This window comes from Corylus avellana, chromosome ca4 (genome assembly GCF_901000735.1).
Source record: "Corylus avellana chromosome ca4, CavTom2PMs-1.0".
Classification (NCBI taxonomy): Eukaryota; Viridiplantae; Streptophyta; class Magnoliopsida; order Fagales; family Betulaceae; genus Corylus; species Corylus avellana.
The window spans coordinates 24,810,442-24,834,092 of NC_081544.1; the positions used below are offsets into that span (position 1 = coordinate 24,810,442).

At 35.5% G+C, this 23,651-nt stretch overlaps 1 protein-coding gene across 1 annotated transcript; it reads left to right on the top strand.

Annotated features, from left to right (window-relative positions):
• Positions 1 to 13,639: 13,639 nt before the first annotated feature.
• LOC132178268 (uncharacterized) lies at positions 13,640 to 23,456 on the top strand. Its single transcript, XM_059590714.1, has 8 exons — positions 13,640 to 13,807; positions 16,774 to 16,808; positions 17,016 to 17,084; positions 17,464 to 17,743; positions 18,310 to 18,423; positions 21,622 to 21,691; positions 22,612 to 22,856; positions 23,382 to 23,456. Exons 1-8 carry the CDS (start codon positions 13,640 to 13,642, stop codon positions 23,454 to 23,456), a joined length of 1,056 nt encoding a protein of 351 aa, XP_059446697.1.
• Positions 23,457 to 23,651: the final 195 nt, after the last annotated feature.

Sequence of the window (23,651 nt, forward strand, 5' to 3'; positions counted from 1 at the left end):
TTTCAAACACTAAATATTTTTGAAATAGCACGTCACATATCATTCGGATATGAGAGGATGATGTATAACATTATTCAATCTTTATAATGCCTAATTGCCTACATAGTGCCTACATAGTCAATTTTAGTAAATAACCAAGGAACCTTATTGTTGTGCAAATTTATTTAACTCACAAGTGCACGAATTGATTGTAATTTAATGGATTGTAAGTGCGAGGTCGAACCCACAGAAAATTATATTTTTGAAAGAACAACTTATACCTAAACTAATTTTATCCTAACCTAGTTCTAAAAGGTTTTTGATTTTGGGTTTTTAAAACTAAAAGACAACATAAACTAAATAAAGTAAAACAAAAGATAAAGGTACTAAGGTTTGAGAATTCACACTCACCGAATCATAACAACATACTTCAGGTTCATCAATATTAATCAGAAGTTCTCACAAATTAAATCTTATGTATGTTTTACTATGCTTCAAAAGATTAATCAAAATCATCACATGTATCCATTTATTGCATAAATCACAAAAGGAATCCAAATTTAATTGAAACACCAGATGTATCTGAAGAATAAATCACAAGGGATATCCAATTTTTAAGCAAATAAACCCAAGCAATCAATTATGTGAAGTTATCTTAAATCATCAAGTGTATCTTTGAATCACAACAAGATATCCAAGAATTATTCCACACATCGAAAAGAAGTAAAACAATTGAAATTGAGCTCAATAAAATCGGAATAATAAAAACTTAAATAAAAGTAACGTTGTTCTTCATTGGTGATGCTTCATCCCCAACCTTAGTTGAGAATTTAACTCCACATAAATAAAACTAAAATCTAAATCTAAACTAAACTAAAGAGAAAAATTGTAGAATTTTGCTTTCTGGAATTGTGCATCTTTTCTTGAATGCAAAGAGATCTATTTATAGGCTTAGGGAAGTCCTAGAAGCCCAAGTAAACCTAGATAATTCGGAGGTCTGTCTCCCAGTCAAAATAGAAGTCTGAAATCGGAATAGGATTCGTCCAAATTTGTGTCATTTTATTTCGGGGCGAATTTCGCATAGTAACTGTCTGAATTAGGAAAATATTATTTCACAACTAATTATAGTATTTTGAGTTATCTTTCCAATGCCACTTGAATCACTTCAATCCGATATTTGAGCGGAAAGTTATGATCAAAATACTGAGACATGTGCAGAATCTGAATTGAATCCAATCCAAAATTTTATCCAAGATCTTTAATCCAATCTGATCTTTAATCCAATTTAACCTTTTCTTGGATTTGGTTAAACTTAACCACATCATTTAGATCTTCTCAAAGTATGTTTTCTTCCAAGCTTTGCATTTTTTCATTTAAAGCTGTAGTTTTTCTTCAACGACCTACAAAATATTAAAAACACAAAACATTAAATAATGACACAACTAAATGATTAACTAATGTAAATAAAGGGGTCCAAGTATACAATATTTGGCACTTATTACTTATTGCCTTTTGTGAGCCTATTTGGCACTAAAGGCATAAATGAAAAAGTAAGATAGATTGCAATGGGGAAAAAAGAATATGGAGTTGATTTCACCACTTACTGCATAACAATGGTCAATCATAAATTAACAAGAAAAAATCATTATATGCATGATAAAACTCGTGTCACTCGAGTAGTCAAGAAAATATCATTATTAAGAAATAAGTATAATTCATCTTCAATTGGCACAGATCGTTTGCCTAACCTCTATATGCAGTGCAGTCCATCTTTCCTAAGTATGGACTATCAAATCTCTTAATTAGTTATACACAATCAAGGAATAAGCATAACTCATATTCAGTTAGTACGAATCGTCGATTCGTCTTCCCTAGGCATGGCCTATCAAACCCTCTTGATCTTGTGTCAGTTAAAACCGTTGCAAACCATCATTCTTATAATCACAAAAAATAATAATGATTGAGTTCAATCAAGATAAAAAACTTTATAAGACAAAATAAGAATTCTATCAAGATTGAATATAAACATTAAAATCAATTCTCTAAGTTATACAACCATTATGCATATAGAAAAATCCTAAATTAGAATACAATCAAACCATTATTACTTGGAAATGACTACATGAACATTCTATTACAAATTTAGTTGCTCATGGTGGTGTTGGAGTGGCCTTCTGCCATGATCATCTTCTCTTTAACTCTTCAAGCCTCCAAGAAAATATTTGTGTGAAAATTCTCTAAACTAAGCACCCCCTCTCTTGAGAGGTTTGTGACATATTTATAGGGTCTAAAATAAACCCTATGAGCTCTTGGAGTCCTAGAAACGACATACTTCCATCTCCTAGTCGAATTAGAAGACCTAAACTTGTTTCCATATCAATTATGTGTTTTTGTCCAGCAAGTTGGTGCGCGTGCGCTCGAGCTTATGTGTGCTTGATCTCACTTGCTATCGCACCTAAGGATCAAGTTGTAGTGACCCAAATAATTAATTAGGCTTAAGACAACTTAGTTTAAGGGTTAATTTGATATTGGATCACTAGGGATACCTGGATGGGCATTTTTGAAATTTTTAAATTTCGATGCTACATTAGACGAATGCTTGCATGGGGGACCACACGAGCGCTCGCCTAGCAACAGTACACGAGCGCTAGTGTGGGGACCAGGCCAAACGCTTGTTGACTTTTTGTTGACCACTGGTTTTTGTCCGAACATACCGCCTGCAACTCAAAAACCCCTAGATAAACAGTACACGAGTGTTCGTACCTTTTCATATATTTTCTGCAACGCCCTTTTCCCCTATTTAAACCCACCCCCTACGCCTTTAAATCCTCATTTTAGCTTCTAAATCCTTAGAGAAACTCAGTTGCTTTGGTTCTTGAGTGTGTGTGAGGTGGTGTTTGTTTTTGAAGAAGAATGAGGTGTTTTGGAGGATTTGCGTGTTGAGGTAACCACTACACTCTCTCTTTGTGTTTTGATAGGTTGGTTATGTTAGCTTCTTGATTTATGGTAGCTTAGTTGTTAATATCTAGGATATTTAAGCTTTAATCTCGTTTTAAGTTTCCCTTTCCATTTAGGCTTAATCTCGTTATTTTGAGACGTTGTTTTGGTTGAAAGGTGTTAGAAACCCTTTTTATGGCCTTAGGACTAGTCGAGAAAGGCTCCGAAAGCATTTGGACCAAATGAGGTTCTACCTGAACCTCACTGGCCGAATGCTCGCCACTAAGGTCAAGCGCTCGACTAGAGATGTTCACGGGAAGGCCTTTTTGGCCGAGCACCCTACAACCTTTGTTTATGAGTCTTAGGTTCGTTTTATTTGGACTTTAGACTAATGGGAGGTTTTTCACAAATTTGGAGAACCCGGATCGTTTGGAGGAATACTCGGAGAACTTGTTCGACCTAGGTGAGTTTTAACTCACATAATGCTCCCTATTTATTTTTCCGGATTGCACGACTATTTTGTGTACTAAAACATGTATATTTACAACTCTAACGATATATACTTTCATATACCATGAACTCTATCATTTGTGAAAATGTTCTACTTAACAAGATAATGACATTGAGATTTGTAAAAGCATGCATGTAAAATAGAAACAAGATTAATTGCATCATATGACATAGTACGCTGGTACGTACGGGATAACGACCATGGGCTTACTATATATGTTAACTTTTATGGTCAAATGTATGTGTTATTATATGTGCCTTGAATCTAATGGTTGTTTCGTGATTAAAGTAGCCTTAATGGGTGGTCACTACAAGACGTATATCATTAGTAGCGTGAGCCACTCAAGGTCAGACTCGATCAGGCTGCTAGTATTATGGACGGTAGCGTACAATGGTCGGGGCATCGACATTGTATTACAGGTCTTTTAAGACAACGCCAACCCTGCTAAGAAGGGGTAATATCTCTGGTAGACCATATTGTTGAACTGTCATTGATTCTCATGATTATAAGCATGTATTATATCTATATCGCATTCATGGATAATCGTCATACCTAAAATGCTGCATGCTATACCAAACAGAGTTCATCACTAAAATGACATGGGTATTGTGTGCATTATCTCTCACTAAGCCATTGGACTTACCCATTTTTTACTTTTCCCCCATTATGTGTAAATTGCACGGTTTAGCTAGTATAGATGAGGATGCTTTTGGATAGGATCATGGTGATTGCATAGGACCTGATTCAGGTCATTTTTTGGGATATGAACCCTATTTGGTTGAAGTCTATGTGGGACGATGGAGGGACTATCCGGACATAGATGATAGAGATAGTGATCATGCTTGCACTACTTAAGATTAGGCGTTAATCTTGTTATCTTATTTTAAGACAATGATTTGGAGTAGTAATATGTATATTTTGATGATCGGTCTTTGACCATACATTTGATGATGTATTTATAATATGATACTTTATCTTTACTCCGGTGATTATACATTTATACTTGTGGTATTTAGTTATTGTTTTCTATTCTTGTAATTTAAAGTCTTCTGTTGTATTCTCTCATTTATGAGAGATTAAGATCCCTGAGTACGGGGCGTTACACATGCGCTCCTGTGCAGTTCTGTGCTCTAGCCCATTTCTTCAGCATCTCAAAAAGTCATATTTTTAGCCAAAAATCAATGAAATTTGCTTGTATCTTCAATTAGAACATGAAAACACTAAAACACCACAAAATCAAACAGGGACTTAAGGGGCTTGAATATGCAACATTAAACGCAAACTTTGAGCAAAAAAATTTAGTTTTATGTGTGTGGGTGAAAAAGTAGAAATTTTGAAGTTTTTGAGTATGGGTGGTTGCTATAAACACAAACTTTGAGCGCTATATTTTCAAAATGGAGACATTTGAATAGTGACATACTATTCACGCATCTCTATTCATACTCGAAAGCACTATTCACACGTGAAAGGCGACACATGAACAATATATTACTATTCATGCATCGCCTTTCATGTGTGAACAGTACGTTACTATTCATGCGTCGCCTTACACACGTGTATAGCGACGCATGAACAGTATGTAACTATTTATGCGTAAATAGCGATGCGTGAATAGTAATACTATTCAAACGTCACTATTTTATGAATAGTAAAATGCCGCATTTTAGTAACATTTTCCAAAAATATTACTATTCCAAACGTCACTAATTATGCTTTTTTTTTTTTTTTTTTTTTTTTTAAAGTGTATATTGTAGTTGAGAAGTTGTATGGATAACTGAAATTGAGAAAGACAATGATTAAATATTTATCTATCAAAAAATATATAATATAAATGTAACTAAAAAATTCATGTTTTTTCCAAAAAAGCATATCTCAGGCGGTAAAACTGCTTCCTCCTTATGGTATAACTCAATATTATACACGAGTTCCACTAAACTGCACGTATGGACAATAAGTAAATTATATATTTGAAATTAAGTGCTAATAATAGTTAGATAAATAATAAATTAAGTTTAATGGTTCTTACCTCTTTTCAATATTCATATAAGTGATATTCTCACTACTATCCCCAACCTCACCTTCAGCGTCATCATGAACCGTTTCTATATGCAAAGCCAAAAGCTAATTAGTTAGCTTCTATGCCTAGATTATCTATAGTAGCAAGATGGTTAGTCAAAGCTTACCAATTACTTCCTTATTAATCTATTCATTTCTATGCCTCCAGATAAATCCTCTTAGCTTTTTTTTCATCATTTTAGAAGTTAATTCTATTAGGGGCAATGTAAATTGAAAGAAAGTGACGTTTGACGGAAACAAATCCTCTCCATTTCAAGTGAAATGGAGAGCATCCATTTAATGCAATTAAGATGGCATACTTGTCCAAAATATTTTGCCCAAAAAACAAATGGACAATATTGCCCTTCAAAATGCACTAAATGGATCATCTCCATTTCAGTTATCCTTTTTCGACGTGTAACAGGACTCTGTATCTAATGTATTTTCCTTTATTTACGCAATTGCAGTGGAAGGGTGGACAAAAAGTGGAAAAAAAAAAAAAAAACACTATTTTCTTGAACATATTTACTTTTCTTGAATGATATATAGGGGATGATGTTGAAATGCCCAACCACCAAAATATTTTACTGTTGTGTAGCCTGCCCTCGTTTTGTGAGTTAAAACACGATTGGCCGTGGATGTTTAATCAACAGTCATCGGAGCTCTTTCGGTACCCTTGAAGCGAATCCCCCCCCCCCCCATCATTTTCCCCTCCTGTAATGAATGACACCCCTAATCAATGAACTGCTAATGCACGTGCCTCAGTTAGTAAAAAGTCATTATATTTTTATTTGCGAAAATCCTCTCCTTTTACCCCTTGTGAATGACACCCTCATAATTCATCTTACCTATATTGTACGTAAGCATACTACTTAGATCTACAGTGATCCCAACCAGTTAAGTTACGTAAGAGTTCATAAGAATGGACGGCCCAGATCATCCATATTAATTTGTATACATTATTATTAAATGATCTTCACTTCATATTTCTCTATAAATAACCCTCCTTGACTGCTGCTTAAACATGATTCATATTTTGGGTGATTAGATTGTTCGCTTAGAATTTGATTGGAGCTCAATGTTATCGTTGTTGTTATCCATAATCTCTGATACGTATAATTATAAATTTCTTACAATTAAAATATGTAACAAAAATCATATATATTCATAAATAACTATATAAAATGAAGAAACATTTTTATCATTTAATAATAATGTAAACAATTTGTTTACATACTTGAAAATTTTCAAGAAAGAGAAATTATTAAAAAAACAAAAAAAAAAAGTCGACTTTTTGTTCAATTGTACCTTCCCGTCCTTTTCAATGCATTTAAATTGTTGATTGCTTTGAAGAATAAAAATTTAACCGAGTATAAACGAATTCAACAATTGATCACTGTTCAATTTTCTAAGGAATTAGAAAATTGATATGTATATATATCACAATATTTATATATAGGATGACCTTTTTAGTAATTTTGGTTCAATTCCAATTATGAAATATGTGTTGTTACCAAATTAAAGAATATGGGGTTCCTTGTGGAATGTGGCCAAGATGAGGGAATTATAGATGCAAGCTGGATGCTCTTATAGAGTAGAACACAATGAGTTGTGGGGTTCCTTGTGGAAGCTACCAATCCGCAATGTTGAGAAAAAAATTTTATGGCGAGCTTGCCATGAGATCCTCCCCACAAAGGCAAGTTTATTTCGAAGAAAGGTTGCCATTGATGCTTTATGCCCTATTTGTGGTTTAGGTGAGGAGACGTGCTTCCACATATTGTGGGACTACCCCTTAGCCAGGGATGTCTGGAGTGGTAGCCTAAAAAAAATTCCATAAGAGTTCTTTGTGTGGGCCAACATTTATGTGGGTGGTAGATGATATGTTCAAGAATTGTACTGAAGAGGAGCTGTGTCTGTTTGCTGGGATTGCACGGAGAGTGTGATTTCGAAGGAATGAGGTCGTCCATGGGGGTCCTTTCCTTCATTCGAATGTGCTGGCCAAATATGCCCGAGATGCTCTGATAGATTTTTCTGTTGCAAATAAGTTGGTAGTGACCCTCTCTGATTTCAAAGAACCTAATGGGGGTAGTGGGATGGGTAGCCTTTGAGGTGGCCTATTCTGCAGTCCATTAGACCATTTGGGAGAAATTAAAGGATTTTGATAGGATGGCTTTTTATCTAGAGTGTAGTCATGCGATTGTATAGGAGGAGTTTTTTGACTCCTTCTATTTGATTCATTAATAAAAAAGACTGATATTTTTCTGAAAAAAAAAAAACAAAAAAGAATAATTATTCCATTCCAACCTCCTCCATTCCCAATAATTATTATTTATTTTCCTAATGAAATACTTATTCCGCAAACCAAACGAGGCATATGTGTTTCGTGTAAGTTTCGGGTCAATGGGGGTTTTGGGTTTGAGGGTTTTTGGTGTTTTGTGGTTTTGGGCTTGAGTGTTTGTCAGGTATGAGGGCTTTCAGGTTTTGTTGGTTTTGATTGGGACTAACGGGCGTTAATGAGATGGATGTGTGAACCGTGCCCGCTACATATAGCGGTGAATTGTTCACAAATGCAAAAAAAAAAAAAAAAAAAATATTTTGCATTTGAGATGCATAATCCAATGTAGAGGATTTTTTAGTGTTTTGCTTATCTATTTTAGATAAAAGTAAGAAATGGCAAAGCCATTGTGAGTGTTCTAAAATAAATGTATGGACGGTAAGTAAATTATAGAGGAAAATTCACTTTACCCCCTCCCCCGAAGTTTGATGTCATTTTTAATTTGAACCACAATGTTTAAAAATTTGTAATGTACCTTCACAAAGTTACAAAATTTTGCAATTCGATCAATCCGTTAGTCAATTCCGTCTTCTTAGATGGAAAGTCAAACACGTTCCATGCAAGTGAAGACTTTTATCTAAATCTTCCCATATTGCCCTTAATTTTTTATTATATATATATATATTGGGGGTGACTCCCTTTGGCCATTTGGGGGGATGGTGGACCACCTCTAAGCCTTGGGGGTGGCTGAAACCACTCCCATAGGGGTGGCTTGGCCACCCCCATTTGGCCCCTTGGGGGTGGCCAAACCACTCCCATGGGCCTTGTCGCCCCCAATCTAACCAAACGGGGATGGCTAGGTGTAGTGACCCAAATAATTAACTAGGCTTATGTAGCTTAATTAGGAAAATAATTTGGACTTTGAGTCACTATGGAGACGTGGAAGGGCAATTTTGAAAATTTTGGATTTCAAAGCTACAGTACACGAGCTCTTGCCCCGAGGACCACACGAGCACTCGTATGAACAATGTTATTCCCCTTGTGCAATACCCAATCATACGTTTTAAAAGCATTTTTAACCCGTAGTGAACAGTACACAAGCGCTCATATGGGGACCAAAACGAGCGCTCGTTGACTTTTTGTTGACCTTTGGTTTTTGCCCGTGCATGCCACTTGCAACTCAAAAACCTTTAGATAAACAGTACACGAACGCTCGACATTGTAGTACACGACACTTTTTCAGATATTTTCTGTAGCGCCCTCAGTTTTTTTCATCTATTTAAACCCATCCCCCATTCGTTCTTTAGAGTTATTTTTGCCTCTGAAGCCTTAAGGAAGCACTATTGGTTTGGTTCTTGAGAGTTGTGAGATTGTAAGCGTTTCCTTGATGTCCTTGGTGAAGAATGAGGTGCTTTTGGGAGGATTTGCTTATTGAGGTAACATCTGCCCTTTCCGTTGTGTTTTGTTTGGCTATTATGCTAGTTCTTGCTTTCAATAGCTTAGTTGGTGATTGTATAGAGTTTAAGCTTTAATATCATCTTAAGTTTTCCTTTTCGTTTAGGCTTAATCTTGTTATTTGGAGACGTTATTCTGGTTGAAAGGTGTTAGAAAACCTTTTTATGGTCTTAGGACTAGTCGGGAAAGGCTCGGGAAGCATTTGGATTAAATGAGGTTCTACCTAAACCACATTGGCCGAACGCTCGCCCCTAGGGACGAGTGCTAGACCAGAGACGTTCATATGAACACCTCTTTGGCCGAACACCTTATGACCTTCATTTTCGAGTCTTAGGTTCGTTTTAGTTGGAATTAGGACTAATATGAGGTTTTTCACATATTTGGAAAACCCGAATCGTTTGGAGGAATACTCGGAGAACTTGTTCGGCCTAGATGAGTTTTAACTCACATAATGTTTGCCATTTATTTTTCCGCATTGCACGACTATTTTGTGTATCAAAACATGCATATTTACAACTCTCACAATATACACCTTGCTGCACCATGAACTCTATCATTTGTGAAAATGTGATACTTAAAAAGATAATGATGTTGAGATTTATAAAAGCATGCATATAAAATACGGACAAGATTAATTGCATCGTATGACATGATACACTAGTACGTGCGGGATAACGACCATGGACTTACAATACATGTAACTTTATGGTCAAATATGTGTGTAATATATGGGCCTTGGATCTAATGATTGTTTTCTGATCGGCGCAACCTTAACGAGCGGTCAATACATGACGTACATCATTAGTAGCGTGGGCCACCCAAGGTCGGAATCGGTCGGGTTGCTAGTGTTATGGACGGTAGCGTATAATGGTTGGAGCACCAGCATTGTATTACAGGTCTCTCGGGATAGCACCAACCCTGCTGAGAAGAGTAATATCTCGAGTATACCATACTGTTAAACTATCATTATTTCTCATGATTATAAGCATATATTATATCTATAATGCATTCATGGATTACTTGCATACTTAAACTGTTGCATACTTTACCAAACAGAGTTCATCACTAAATGACATGAGTATTATGTGCATTGTCTCTCACTAAGTCCTTGGACTTACCCCTTTTTATTTTCTCTCCCATTATGTATAAATTGCGCGGTTTAGCTAGCGTAGAGGAGGATGCCTTCAGACCGGATCATGGTGATTGCACAGGACCTAATTCAGGTCATTTTTTTGGACATGGACCCTGTTTGGTTGAAGTCCATGTGAGACGATGGAGGGACTATCCAGACAGAGATGATAGAAATGGTGGTCATGCTTGCACTACTTAAGATTAGACATTAATCTTGTTATCTTATTTTCAGACAATAACTTGGGGCTGTAATATGCTATTTTGATGATCGGTCTTTAACCATACATTTGATGACTTACTTATGATATAATGTTTTATCTTTACTCTATTGATTATATTTGTGGAATTTAGTTATTGCTTTCTATCCTTGTAGTTTAAAGTCTTCCGCTGTATTCTTTCGTTAAGGAGAGATAATGATCCCTGAGTCTTGTCCCGTGAGGGATGTAGGCTTAGAGACGAACTATGGAGTTAATTACCAGTTAATTGATTTTCAAAGGGCGTTACACTAGGCCACTCGCATGGCCAAAGGGGGTGACCAGGCCACCCCTATGGCCAATGGCCCAATTTTTTTATTTTTTTTTTTTTTTTTTTTTTTTAAATTATAAAAAAAATGAAATTAGGGGCAATATGGGAAGATTGTGATAAAAATCCTCACGTGTTTGACTTTCTGTATGAGAAGATGGAGTTGACTAATGAATTGGTCGAATTGCAAAATTTTGTAATTTTATGAGGGTACATTGCAAATTTTTAAACATTGAGATTTAAATTGAAAATTGGGTCAAACTTCGAGGGGTAAAGTGAATTTTCAATTTTTTATCTTTGAAATTAAGTGCTAATAATGGTTAGATAAGTAATAAATTAGGTTTAATGGTTTTTACCTCTTTTTAATATTCATAAAAGTGATGTTTTCACTACTATCCCAAACTTCACCTTCAACATCATAATGAATCGTTTATATGCAAAGCCAAAAGCTAATTAGTTAGCTTCTATGCCTAGATTATCTATAGTAGCAAGATGGTTAGTCAAAGCTTACCAATTAGTTCATCATTAATATGTTCACTTCTATGCCTCCAGATAAATCCTCTTAGCTTATTTATTTATTTATATATATTTTTTTATCATTTTGGAAGTTAATTCTATTAGGTATGGGTGTAAAGGCGGTTACAGTTAGCGGTTAGTGGCAATAACCGCTAACCGTAACCGCCTTAGCGGTTAGCGAAATAGATAACCGCCTGCTAACCGCTTTTTTTTGGGCTTTTTTTTTACCCTCGTTTTTTTTTTCTTGTATTTTTAATATCTTCTTGGACCAAATTGCTATAAAAAGAGCCCATATTGAAAAATCAAAAATATTTGACCCAAAATTTTGGATCACCAATCCTAAATTTGTACATTTGCTCTTGTTTTTGTTTTGACAACAAATTCATATGCAAATGTTTGACCCAATAAAAAAATCAAAAATATTTGACCCAAATATTTGGGCTTATTATATAATCATATGATTTAATGATCAAGTCATCATGTGATATAATCATATCAATTATAGTGATAATATATAAATTACTAAAATTATAATGATAATACATTAATACTTAAATTGTGTTTATAAGCAACACATTGGTCATTGTTTAATCCAATGTCAATTACATAATTTGATATTATACGAATCATATCATCATTGTATATTAATAATATGATTCACTTGAAGTCTTGAATAAAGTATTTGAATTGTCATTGAATCATATGATTAAGTATTGATATTATACATTTATATTATTCATATGCATATGTAGACTTATATAGACTTATAACATATATAGACTTATAAGTTTATAACATACATTGGAAATAAGTCTCTAGATATTTAACTATTGTATTAGTATGAATTTGTATACTTATGAGTTATGTCATATTATATATGTATAATTTGTTATTATATAATCAAATGATTTAATGATCAATCTCATGTGATATAATCATATAAATTATAGTGATAATATATTAATACTCAAATTGTGATTTAATTATTTTTTTTAAAAATTGTGATTTAATGATCAAGTGATTATGTTATATGTATAAATATTTTTATAATTATAATTATAAAAATATATTATATAAAAAGGCGGTTAGCGGTTAACGGTTACGGTTAATAAACCCAATAACCGCTAACTGATAACCGCTAGGCGGTTATAGTGGTTAGACGGTTAGCGATTAATACGGTTAAGCGGTTAGAGCGGTTAGAAAACCGCCCGCCTTTGCACCACTACTATTAGGGGCAATGTAAATCGTGCATAAATAAATTAATTGATAAATGACAAAGATTTCATTTTAACTGGGTTAGAGGAAGTTGCTCAAACTCATCTCTAAAAATGTTATATGTCCCTTTTGTATGTGAGAACCACATACTTTTTAAATAGTAAAGACAATGTTGGAATAACTTTTATTAAAAGAACGTGTCTCTTCCTTCTTTGTCCTTGCTATTTAAAAAGCATGTAAGGCTATTTTACCTCACACATTCAACAATTTATTTTATTTTATTTTGAGTCTTGGTAAAATCAAAAATTATATGGCCCTTTTAATAATTTTGGTTCAATTCCAATTATGAAATATGTGTTACCAAACTAAAGAATATGAATAATTATTTCATTCCAACCTCCTCAATTTCCAATAATTATTTATTTTCCTAAAGAAATACTCATTCCGCTAACCAAATGAGGCCTAGGTGTTTCGTGTAATTTTCTGGTCAATGGGGGTTTTGGGTTTAAGGGCTTTTGGTGTTTGTGGTTTTTGGGCTTGAGTGTTTGTCGGGTGTGAGGTCTTTCGGGTTTTGTGGGGTTACACATGTGAATTTTCGATGTATTAATGAATGCGATCTAGTAATTTATTCAAAAAAAAAAAAAGTCATGTCCTTCTCACATACGAAAGGGACACATGAGATTTATATAGACTAAGTTGGAAGAACACCTCCAACACAGTTTTGAGGAAATCTTTGTCAATTGTTAAAATAAGAATGTAATTGTATATTTGTATAGAATAAGCTAATTGATTAAGTACGTACATGCAACGCATGAATTGATCTTGTTGTTGACCTCCATTTGTTTGAAGGTGAGTTGCTTTATGTGATTGAAGTTCATCGTCGCCATTCGGATATACAAACGTTCTTTTGGCCCTTGGGCTTCTGGGATTAGGAAGGTTGTAGCCAGTGGCGGAGCCATGTCAAAGATTAAAAAAAAAAAAAAAAAAAAAATTCTTTTTTTCTACCCACCGTAACCCACGGCACCCCCAAAATAAAACTATTGATGGGTGGAGAAATCAGACCAATAGTGAAAGCAGGGGAAGCGGAACGTGGAGGAGTAGAGAAAGAGCTGCTGATGGTGCGGTCGTTGTCTCTAGTGGCACTACAGGTAGGAGGACGGTGGATGAAAGGCCAGAACGGGAAAATGAAAAACATTTCTCTTGGTCATGAGGTAGGGAAGTTACGGGAAATTCGGGATAAGTGGCTAAAAACATTTCTAAATTTTTTGATTCCACATCACGGGAATCATGGGGAAAATATTATCCCACCTCTCACGTCAGTTCCTATTCCTACAACTATGTGTATGGATAGTTTTGGAGGAAGAGAGTTTGGAGGTTAGGAAGGGAAAGAAGATAATAGAAGGAGAGATTTAAGGAGAAAATAGGGGGGACATCAATCGCACACGTGTACAGAGTCATTTTTTGGTGTTTCTAATGTATCCCTACAGAGCTCACACGTGGTTTGTAATAAACAAGACAATGTGTGTGATTCTTCTAAGGGACATGGAGTTAAGTTGGGGGAGGAAAACAAGTATGAAGTGTTGCATGAGATTGAGGCTAGAAATGACGTAAGAGGATCTCTCCATTTCAAATCCCCTAATTTTTTTTTTATAAATTTAGTGCATTTAATGTACTACCATCATTAAAATTTTTGGACAACACTACCCTTCAAAATGCACTAAATAGAGGAAATAGAAATGATTTGAAATGGGGGAGTGAAGATAGGGTGGAAGGGGCAGTGAAGTCTGCACAAGCTTTGAGCAAATCTAAACCCACGTGGAAGCGTCGTGCACGAAAGAAATATAGTTTTGGGGTACTGAACATAGTAAAAATAAAATAGAGAAAAAAGGGAAGAAGGAGGGTACAAAGGATATGGAAGTATTCCGGAAGTGTTATATTGTTGTTGTGTTATGATATTGTTTAGCCTCTTTAGGCTTTGATCAAATTAAGAGAACAATACATGCATGTTAGTGATACCCATTATAAATAGTTGAATTTGTTCTGTAACGTATATTGTTAATTCGATCATCTATTTTATAAACTTTAATTGTCTCTTATAAGGTCATGATTTAACTTGAAAATTTTAGGTTCATGAATCATGTCAAAGTTTAAAACTATTGATTCATTCTTCAAAATGAAAAAAAGTCGACATTTCGGAAAGTAATATACCATTAGATTTTAATGCCGAAACTTCAAATCCTAATGAGCGTCATCTTAAATCTCCAAGGGTTGAAAATGAAGAATATCATTTTGAATCTCTAATTAAAAAATTAAAAAATTAGTCTATTTTGCAGCACCTGTAACATTAATTGGCTCGCTCCGCCACTGGTTGTAGCCATTTGCCCAAGGAGTTGATGCATGACGCCTTTGGGTACCGCTTCCTTCCAAATCTTAAAATTTTTTGGCTGTCCATGTCCAAATGGTTAGATTGTAGTTGTACTCACTGATTCTAAGCTCAATTGGTCTACACCATCGGCTAGTCTCAGCTAGGTAATTTGCCACGTTGTTTTACGCTTGGGGTATGTAACTTTTGATAAAGACATGGCCTTTGTTATCGCCCCCCCTAATTAAAGTCTGGGCCGCCTGTAGGGCTAAGAGCTTGTTGGACAAAGTGTGAGCATCTTCCCGCTGCGTTATTGTTTTGGCGAACTCCTCTTGGATGTCCCAAAATTTCCCTTCAATTCTATCAATGACATCTAAGGAGTTGGTTTCTCCCATTAAAACTCTGTTGCACCCACACTAATCATTTGCTAAATTCAACCCCCATGAGAATGTCATAGCTTCTACGGCATTGACGTCGTGTTCCTTTGTCAAGCCGATGCCTTATAAAAGTATAATAATTATTGATTATAGAAACTACATTATATGTAAAAGGATATATATGCATTACATTATTAGAGGTGAAATTACATAAACATACCATTCCTTCGAGTGGGCTTATGGGTTGGTGGGAGCTTAAGGCTTGATCGGAGCTTCCACTGCCATTGTCCGACGACAATTAATTGTCCTATAAGATACATTATAGTGCAATACTAAGATTAGAAAGTTTGAAGTTTGTTAGTACTTAGTGGTAGATGTGGCACGAACCCAACAATGAATCATGTGAATGAGCTTACTAATACCGAAGTTGTATATGGGTCTCAACAAGTTAAAAAATATACGTAGTATTTTTTTTTTTTTTGACATGTCCACATAAGGGAAGGGGGAGGGGGGATTCGAACTAGTGACCATCGCTTTATTAGGCGTGATCCACAGCCGATTCAGCTACCCCTTGGGGACATCTATAGTATTGGCAATGCATTATCTAAATATTGGAGAATATTGTTATGGGCATATATGGCTTACAAATCTAATATGAGGTATATATATGCAATTGTTCCCTATATCTCAAGGATATTGTTGAAGCCAATTTAGCCACAAAAAAAGATGGTATAAAATTGAAAAAAAAAAAAAAACACTAGATATTTTTTTCTCACAAGAGATACGAATTCCGTCCTCTCTTCCCTTGACATTGCATCTTGCAAAGTGGTTGTATGAAATTACTAGAAACGTTCATGTTGGACCATATATGATTAAGAGCTTGTTTGAGATTTAAAAAAAAAAAGAAAAAAAAAAAAAGAGCCTATTTGAAAAATAGAACTTTTAAATCAAAAAACGTTTTTTGGTAAAAGTTTCATTTTTAAGCTTTTACCAAAAGTGCATTTTGGTCATTTTTAGATTTTTTGGACCCTTAAAATCGCTTTTAATTTTTTTATCAAACGAGTTTTTTTTTTTTTTTTTCAAATGGACTTTTTAGGTGTTAAACGCACTTTTAGGTCTCTCAAATGCAATCACAAACATGCCCTAAAAGCAAAGTGGAATTTGTACTAAATTATAAGATTCTTAACATGGAGAGAAAATAATAAGTAGATATAAACATTACCAATTCACCTTTCTAACGAATATAAAACTAATATCGGATAGATTTATTGATAAAAAGAATCTATTATATTATTAAGGTCTAATATAACCTATTATGATCTATTGTATCATCATTTCAAACACTAACTAGGAAACTTAAAACGAACTAATTGTTTTTTATCACTCTATTATGGTCTAATTTGATGGAGAAGTTGGGAAATTATATTTGTGATTCAAGGGTAGGCTCATATCAGTTGCTGTTACTGAGGAAAGGTAAAAGTTCGGATTTATCTCGATGATCCTGATTCTGTATCCATTTATCTACCCCAAATAATCCTAATTCTTTTGTTAGTGTGTCAGTTTTTTTTGTGTTCCTGAGACCAAAGCCCATTTCAGTTTCCACTTTTCTCTTTGTTTTTTTTGTAGGGTATGTTTTAGGTAGTGTTTTTGTTCTTGTTCTTGTTTTTTTTTTTTTTTCAGTTTCTTCACCATTTTCCTCATATTCCCTTTTCCGGGTCTCTTTGGAGGACTTATTATCGTCCACAAAAGGTACTGATCAGTTGTCTCTCAAACCAATCGTGGGCATGGTTGGTATAACTTGCAAATAAGCTCATTCGATTGCTTCATAAACCCCAAGTCAAACAGTCTCCAATGAAATCTCCTCATTATGGGGCGGAGTGCTACCGGATGCCATTGAGTAACCTGTTAAATCAGAAATTCCTAGCACTCGCTTTTGGCTGTGTCATGTGTCCGTAAGGCATACAATTCTTTCTTTTTTTGCCCTTAGTCTGAATAGGGTATAGTCACATTACAGTAGGCTGGAATAAGTGCTAACTTAATCCTGTTACCAAACTGCCAAAGTTCCAACACAAAAAACAGAATAAGAAAATGCTTACACTGGAATAAGCCTATCCGTGCGCTGGAATAGGTATTTCCACCAAGTGCTGCAACCAAGCGGCAGTGTCTTCCCCACCTTAAGCACAACGGCACAGGCAAAAAGTTTCAGAAAATTTTGCAACTCCTACAGCCGATCACCTCCACGTCAGTCGGACACTGTAGAAACCAACAGCCACCGCACCACCGGAGCACACCGTACGTCGCTCGGGTCTTCACCAGAACCCCCGGAGCAGCGCCGATCGTCTACCGCCCACGTCGACGGCGACCCACACAGGCTCAAAGCCACCCAACCGCCACACGCAGTACTACAGGTAACGGTTGAGCAACAGCCCACTGCCGCACAATCAGAACCACACACGGCACCGCAATCTTCCAGGTCACACGGCACTACACAGCGAGGGTTATTTTTTACTCGTTTAGTTATGATTTTGCTTGTTTTTCTCGAGGGTTTTGTGTCGTAGCACAAGGGTATTATTATATTATGTATTTTTTTTTTTTTAAGGTTTTACAGGTTTTTCTATAATAATTAACTATAGCCGTCACACAATAGGAGTTTGGAAGATGCAATAAAATTTGTATCGAGAGTTTTCTATGTTTTCCAATCTTGAAAAGTATTTTTTGTGTTTAAACACTGAAAATGCTGTTTAAGCAGCCAACCAAACAAGGTGTTGGTTTTTGTGGTGGCATGCCTGCATCCTCTCTCTTTTTAGTGGTAAAATTCATCCTCTATCTATAAGCTGTAGTAAAAACACAAGTTGAGGAAATTTAGCAAGGACTTGATGTAATTATGAAATGTTTTATGGCTTGGATCTTGGATCATTATATTTATATATCTTTCCTAGAAGCTGCTTATAAGCTGGAAGTGTTTATGTTGCAGCTACATTGTATGATGGACCATGAAGAATATGTTGATCTACCTTTTAAAGTTGGCCAAATGGCAGAGTCAAGATCATTTCTCCAAGGTTTTCGTGGCGCATGGTTTCGATGCAAGGTGTCTATCGGTTTTATGCACCCTGATCAGTTTTCTTCTATTGATTATTTTCGACACTGCAGGACCATTCATTGATAATTAATATTAGTTCATTCTATTTAATTTAAGTCCTATCTTTTCATTTCTACATCCATGATTTGTTGTTTATGACTCTGCCCACTTTTCAACGGGAATGAAAAAAAAATAATGTGATAGGTTTGATTTGTTTTTGGGAAATAAATGAAAAATCAGTCCCTATGGTTTATTTGATTTGCAATTAGCTCATTGTGATATCAAAATGAGCTCACGTGTCTTATTTAAGTTAGTGTCACACTAACAAAATCTGTTAAGTCAGTAGTGTAAGCAGTAAATTGTTTTTTTGGTATACTTCAAGGTCTCTGAGTTCATTTTGACACTATAGGGAGATAATTGTAAGTCAAGTAAACTACAGGGACTGATTTTGTAATTTTCCTTGTTTTTGGGTTATTTTCTTCTTTTTTTTTTGGGGGGGGAGGGGCGTTGACGATGGGGAGAGGGCACCATTTGTGATAGTTTGGAGTTTTTCATAGATGACATCAATGCCAGCAAGTTCCTATTTGTTGCAAAGATCTTGGAGTGGGGTGAAGACCTTGGTGCGATCGGCGTTGATGATGAAGATGTGTTCTGATTTAGAGGGATGCAAAGGTTGTGAAGGAAGAGGAGGTTTGAGAGTGGATGGAGCAAGGTGGTTGCAGAGATTGGATTTGACTGGCAGATGTGGACAGATGGAGCTTTTCAGATAAATACGTGCCTTTTACTGTTTCTTTTTCTACTAGAAAATTTAGAAGTTCAAAGTATAAGTTAATATGATATCATGTTAGATCTTGAAGTTTGACGTGATACTTGAACAAAAGTTTAGTTAATGGATGTGGATGAACCATGTTGAGTGAAATTTGAAAGTATGAGGGAGTGATCAAATTGGAACTTGACCAAAATGACAAGAAACCCAAACTTAGACGAAATTTGAAAGTATGAGGGGTTGATGAAATTGGAACTTGACCAAAATGGCAAGAAACCCAGACTTAGATGGACCAATTTGTAGTTTAGCCAAGTTTTTACATATCTGCAACTAGAAAAGTATATGTGTACCTGCATTCTCAATAGACACTTTCTCAATTTTAAAGGTTTGATCAAAGAACAATTTGTGGACCAGCATGCATAGCTTTCATTAATATCCTCCCCAAACTGTCAAAAAGAAGAGTCTTATAGCCAATGTTTGGAGTCAAAAGTTGCTTTCTTTAACTAGTCTTTTTGTGGTTGACAACCTCAGACCACTCACCAATTTCTCATTTCACATTAAGAGTATACGAGGTCCTTCACACATCTCTACTAACAAAAGAAATATAGATTGGAATCAGGTACAAAGCTTTTATCCATTGCGGGTTCATTTTTTCTATCTCATGAAGAGCCTGGGTAATCTCATCGTTGAAAGTTGATATCTTTATTATTGGTGTGTCAAAGAGAGAAGGGACAAACACTGCATTTTTGTGCTTGTTTTGTAAAGTTATCAAAAAGTGTTTTTGGTTTTGTTTTTTCGAAAAATATGAAGGAGAAAATTAAAAAGTGTTGTTTGTGGTGCGGTGACAGATTTGGTTGGTCCTTCTTTGGAGCTGGTGGATAGTGAAGAGGAGGACAGAAATTTCTAGGGTATGGAAGAAGAAGAATGCTGGGATGGGGATGGGGAAGAAGGTGGTTTCATCCTGCCTCCTGTTTGGATTGGGATTTGTTGGAGGAGCCGTGTGAGGGGATTGATGCCACCTTAGAGGCTACCTCCCCCAAAAGGTTAAGGGTAGAAGGGGGCTTCTAAATTTAGAATGCTCCATTAATTATGATGCTAAGGGTGCACTCTATAAGCGGGAGAAAGGCAAGTCTCATGTCTTCTAGCATTGAGTGTCGAGGTGTTTTTGGGCTTTGTGGTTTTGTGGTTTTGGGCATGAGGGTTTGTCGGGTTTGAGGGATTGGGTTTTCTGATTGTTTGGATCCTCTTGTGTATACTACCTGTGTACTTAGGGGGACCTTATGCTTTTTAATAAAGTATTATTATTTATCAAAAAAAAGGTGTTGTTTGTGGGGACCATATCTGAAAATTCGTTTGAAAAGAAAAAAGCTTAAAAGTGTTTTGATTTAATTTTGAAATAAATTTTCAAAATATATATTTTTTTGATAAGTGCAAAAAATAAAAAATAAAATAAAACATAAAAGAAATGGAACAAAAAAAGCATAAAAAAAGAAAAAAATATTACCTTATGAAGGCTTGCCTCCACAGGTAGCGACCACCACCCCTCACTAAAGGAGGGAGGTGGCTCTCCCCGCCCCTGCAGGCATGGTGATTCCACCTTGCAAAAGGGGGGGGGGGTTATGGGGGTGGATGCCTCTTGTGGAGGCCTGAGGGGTGGGTCGCCGCCCGCGCGAGATGCGCAAATGGTGTTGGTCTCCATCCTTATTGCAGTGTCCACTTGCACAAGAGGGGTGGAGAGTTTCACCCCCATTACAGAGGGTGGTGAGGGCGCGGAGTTCCACCCACATTGCAGAGTTCAGTGGGGGTGAAACTCCATGGGGTAGGGGTGGACACTGAACGTGGGCAGGTGAAGGGGTGGCCTCTCCACTTTTTTTTTTTTTTGTTAGTAAGAAGCGCAATCTCCACCTATTATTGTTCATGTTTGGACAAATTGAGCATGCGTTTTCAAAATATTCCCATATGAAGTTTGTTTTTCTATATATGTTCTTCCACAAGATATTTCATCCATATTAATGGATGAAATGGATGGAGATGAAATATTATATGGAAGAAGAATTGCCTATGATTGTTTTCATATTTCTAATTTTTCTAATTGTCTTGAGTTTTTGTTTTGTTTTGGGTTAGGTGATTCTTTTTCATACTTAATGTATTTGGGTTGCGCCCTTTCGCACTTAATAATTTTCAATTACTTTGGTTATTTAATGCCTTGATTGATCTTCTTATATTATAAGAGACATTGATGAACAGACTACTTGAGACCTAGAGGAAAACTTCGTTTACCACCTACTAGGCACATAGTGTCTACTACTCTGCCTATGCATTATGTTTAATGATATAGTCCTATTTTAAAATTTACATTGAAGCTTGTCTCTTTGCTCAAGTTATTCCTTTTTATTAGACAAATACTTCATGCCATTTAATTTTCCTGTACTTTCCATTAGATAAAGGAGATTGGCTCGAGAAAAGGTCTGATGGGGCATGCCTTAGAATTTGTTGACTTTCCAGATGAAAGTAAGTATACTATTGCAGTTCATGTCATTCAGTCTACCATTGGCTATTATAATTTATCATCTCAAGGTTATGCAAATTAAAAATTAATCCTCACGAAATGATTTTTTGTTTTGTTTTGTTTTTTCTTCTTCTTCTTAGGGCCTGTCTGTTTTACTTACAGAAAGTGATTTTAGGTTTCAAAAAGCGATTTAGAAGGGTCAAATTGGCACCTTTATGAAATGTGTTTTTTTTTGTCAAATGAATGGGTCCAAAATTCACTTTCTGGGATATATTACCAAATGCTCACTTGCTACTTAGGTTGTTTGGCCCGAGCTTGAAGGCACATTTGGGAGTCCAAACAGTGGAAACAAACGCTTCATATGTTCTGGAATTAAGTAATAGTGGTAGTCATAAACAAATATATATATATATATATATATTTTTTTTTCTATGTCGGGGAACTTCTCCAAGGCATGGCCTTTCGGACCCACCCCTGCAGAGTAAATCCCGGTTCCGTGCACCGCACCCTCGGAAGTTTCCCTACACGGAATTGGTTAAATCGCTGGCTTTTCACTAGGGGGTGTGGCCTAAAAGGATTGTCTGCACTCATGAGGTTTTGAACCTTGGACCTTGAAGGGGATGATACCTCAAGACCAAGGCCTCCACCACTTATTGACTTTTCTTATCCTAATATTATATATATAAACAAGTGATAGATATGAAAGTCAAACAAATCAATGGAATCCTTGTTAGCTTTTTTGATAGACAACTACTAGAGCATTTGTAGGTGTGAGTTTTTTTATATTTATAAACAAATAGATGGAAAATCTACAAATTTAGTTTGTTTCTAGAATTGAAAACCTAAAAATACATTCACTTGGTCTGATGTTATACTTGTGTTTTTGAAATAGCATCATTCTTCTATTGTACTTTATTTACAGAAACAAAATGGACACAGTTATATCAAAAGCGTAGAAACTGGAAGGAGGTAAAAAGGCAATTGATGGTTCGCCCTCAATTTCCTCCTATCTTTCGTGAAAGTCAAATGCCTGACGTCAATAGCATCTTAGAAGTGGTAGTCATTGTTGACAATGTTTGGAAAGTGGGGGATTTGGTAGATTGGTTGATGGATAGTTGTTATTGGTCTGGAAGAGTAACTGAATTGTTGGGGGATGAGAAGGTAAAGGTAATATTTATGTGCCTATCCATTTATATCCTCTATTTGGTATTGAATGCTGAATTTTGTTTGCTTGTTATCATTTTTTTTCATTGTGAGGTGGTTTCTGCATATGTGTTTTTAGTCTATCCTGTTAATCATACTCCCCTTTTTATGTATAACCAGTTGCTTTCTTATTTTGTTTGCTGAAACATGTATCATATGGACAGTCCTTACCATGTAGTCTAATCACTTGATTGATTTAGCTTCCTTGATGTTAATAATTTGCTCAAGTCTATTATGTGTTTAATGCAACAACTAATCAAGTGATATCTTCAAAACCAAGCATCAACTTCTCATCAAGTTCATTGAAATTTGGTTTTAATAATCAGGAGTCTGTTTGGTTCCATTCTCAGACATCAGTTTTGAAAAAGGGTTTGTTTTTCTCTGAAAATGGATTGGTTTCAAAGCATTTATATATATTTTTTTCTTTAGACCTAGTTTTGCACTATTTGCTTTGGACTCTGATGACTAAAAATGATTTCTTGCTAACAGAAACAAACCGGTGGTGACCTTCCTGAGGTATTTTGGTCCGGTTTTGTGTTATCCTTGTCAATTTTCTGTGTGTGACCTTACTGTGACATCCGATTAATGTTTCAGGAAGTCCATATTATGTTTTTTTTAATAGGGAAATACACCAAAAAAGTCCTTGAATTTAGGAACTTTTGCCAAATCATGACTTACATTTTCGATCTCGCCAATTAAGGACCTTCTTTATGGTCTCCTGCCAAATTTGTCATTTCGTCCAACTTTTGGCTCAATTTT

Excerpts from the sequence above, each read along its gene's own strand:
- LOC132178268 (XM_059590714.1), top strand. The coding sequence starts at position 13,640 with ATGGGTGGAGAAATCAGACCAATAGTGAAAGCAGGGGAAGCGGAACGT. Across the intron at positions 21,692-22,611 it reads TGTTGACTTTCCAGATGAAA|AAACAAAATGGACACAGTTA; the intron begins GTAAGTATACTA and ends CTTTATTTACAG. Across the intron at positions 22,857-23,381 it reads TGGGGGATGAGAAGGTAAAG|AAACAAACCGGTGGTGACCT; the intron begins GTAATATTTATG and ends TCTTGCTAACAG.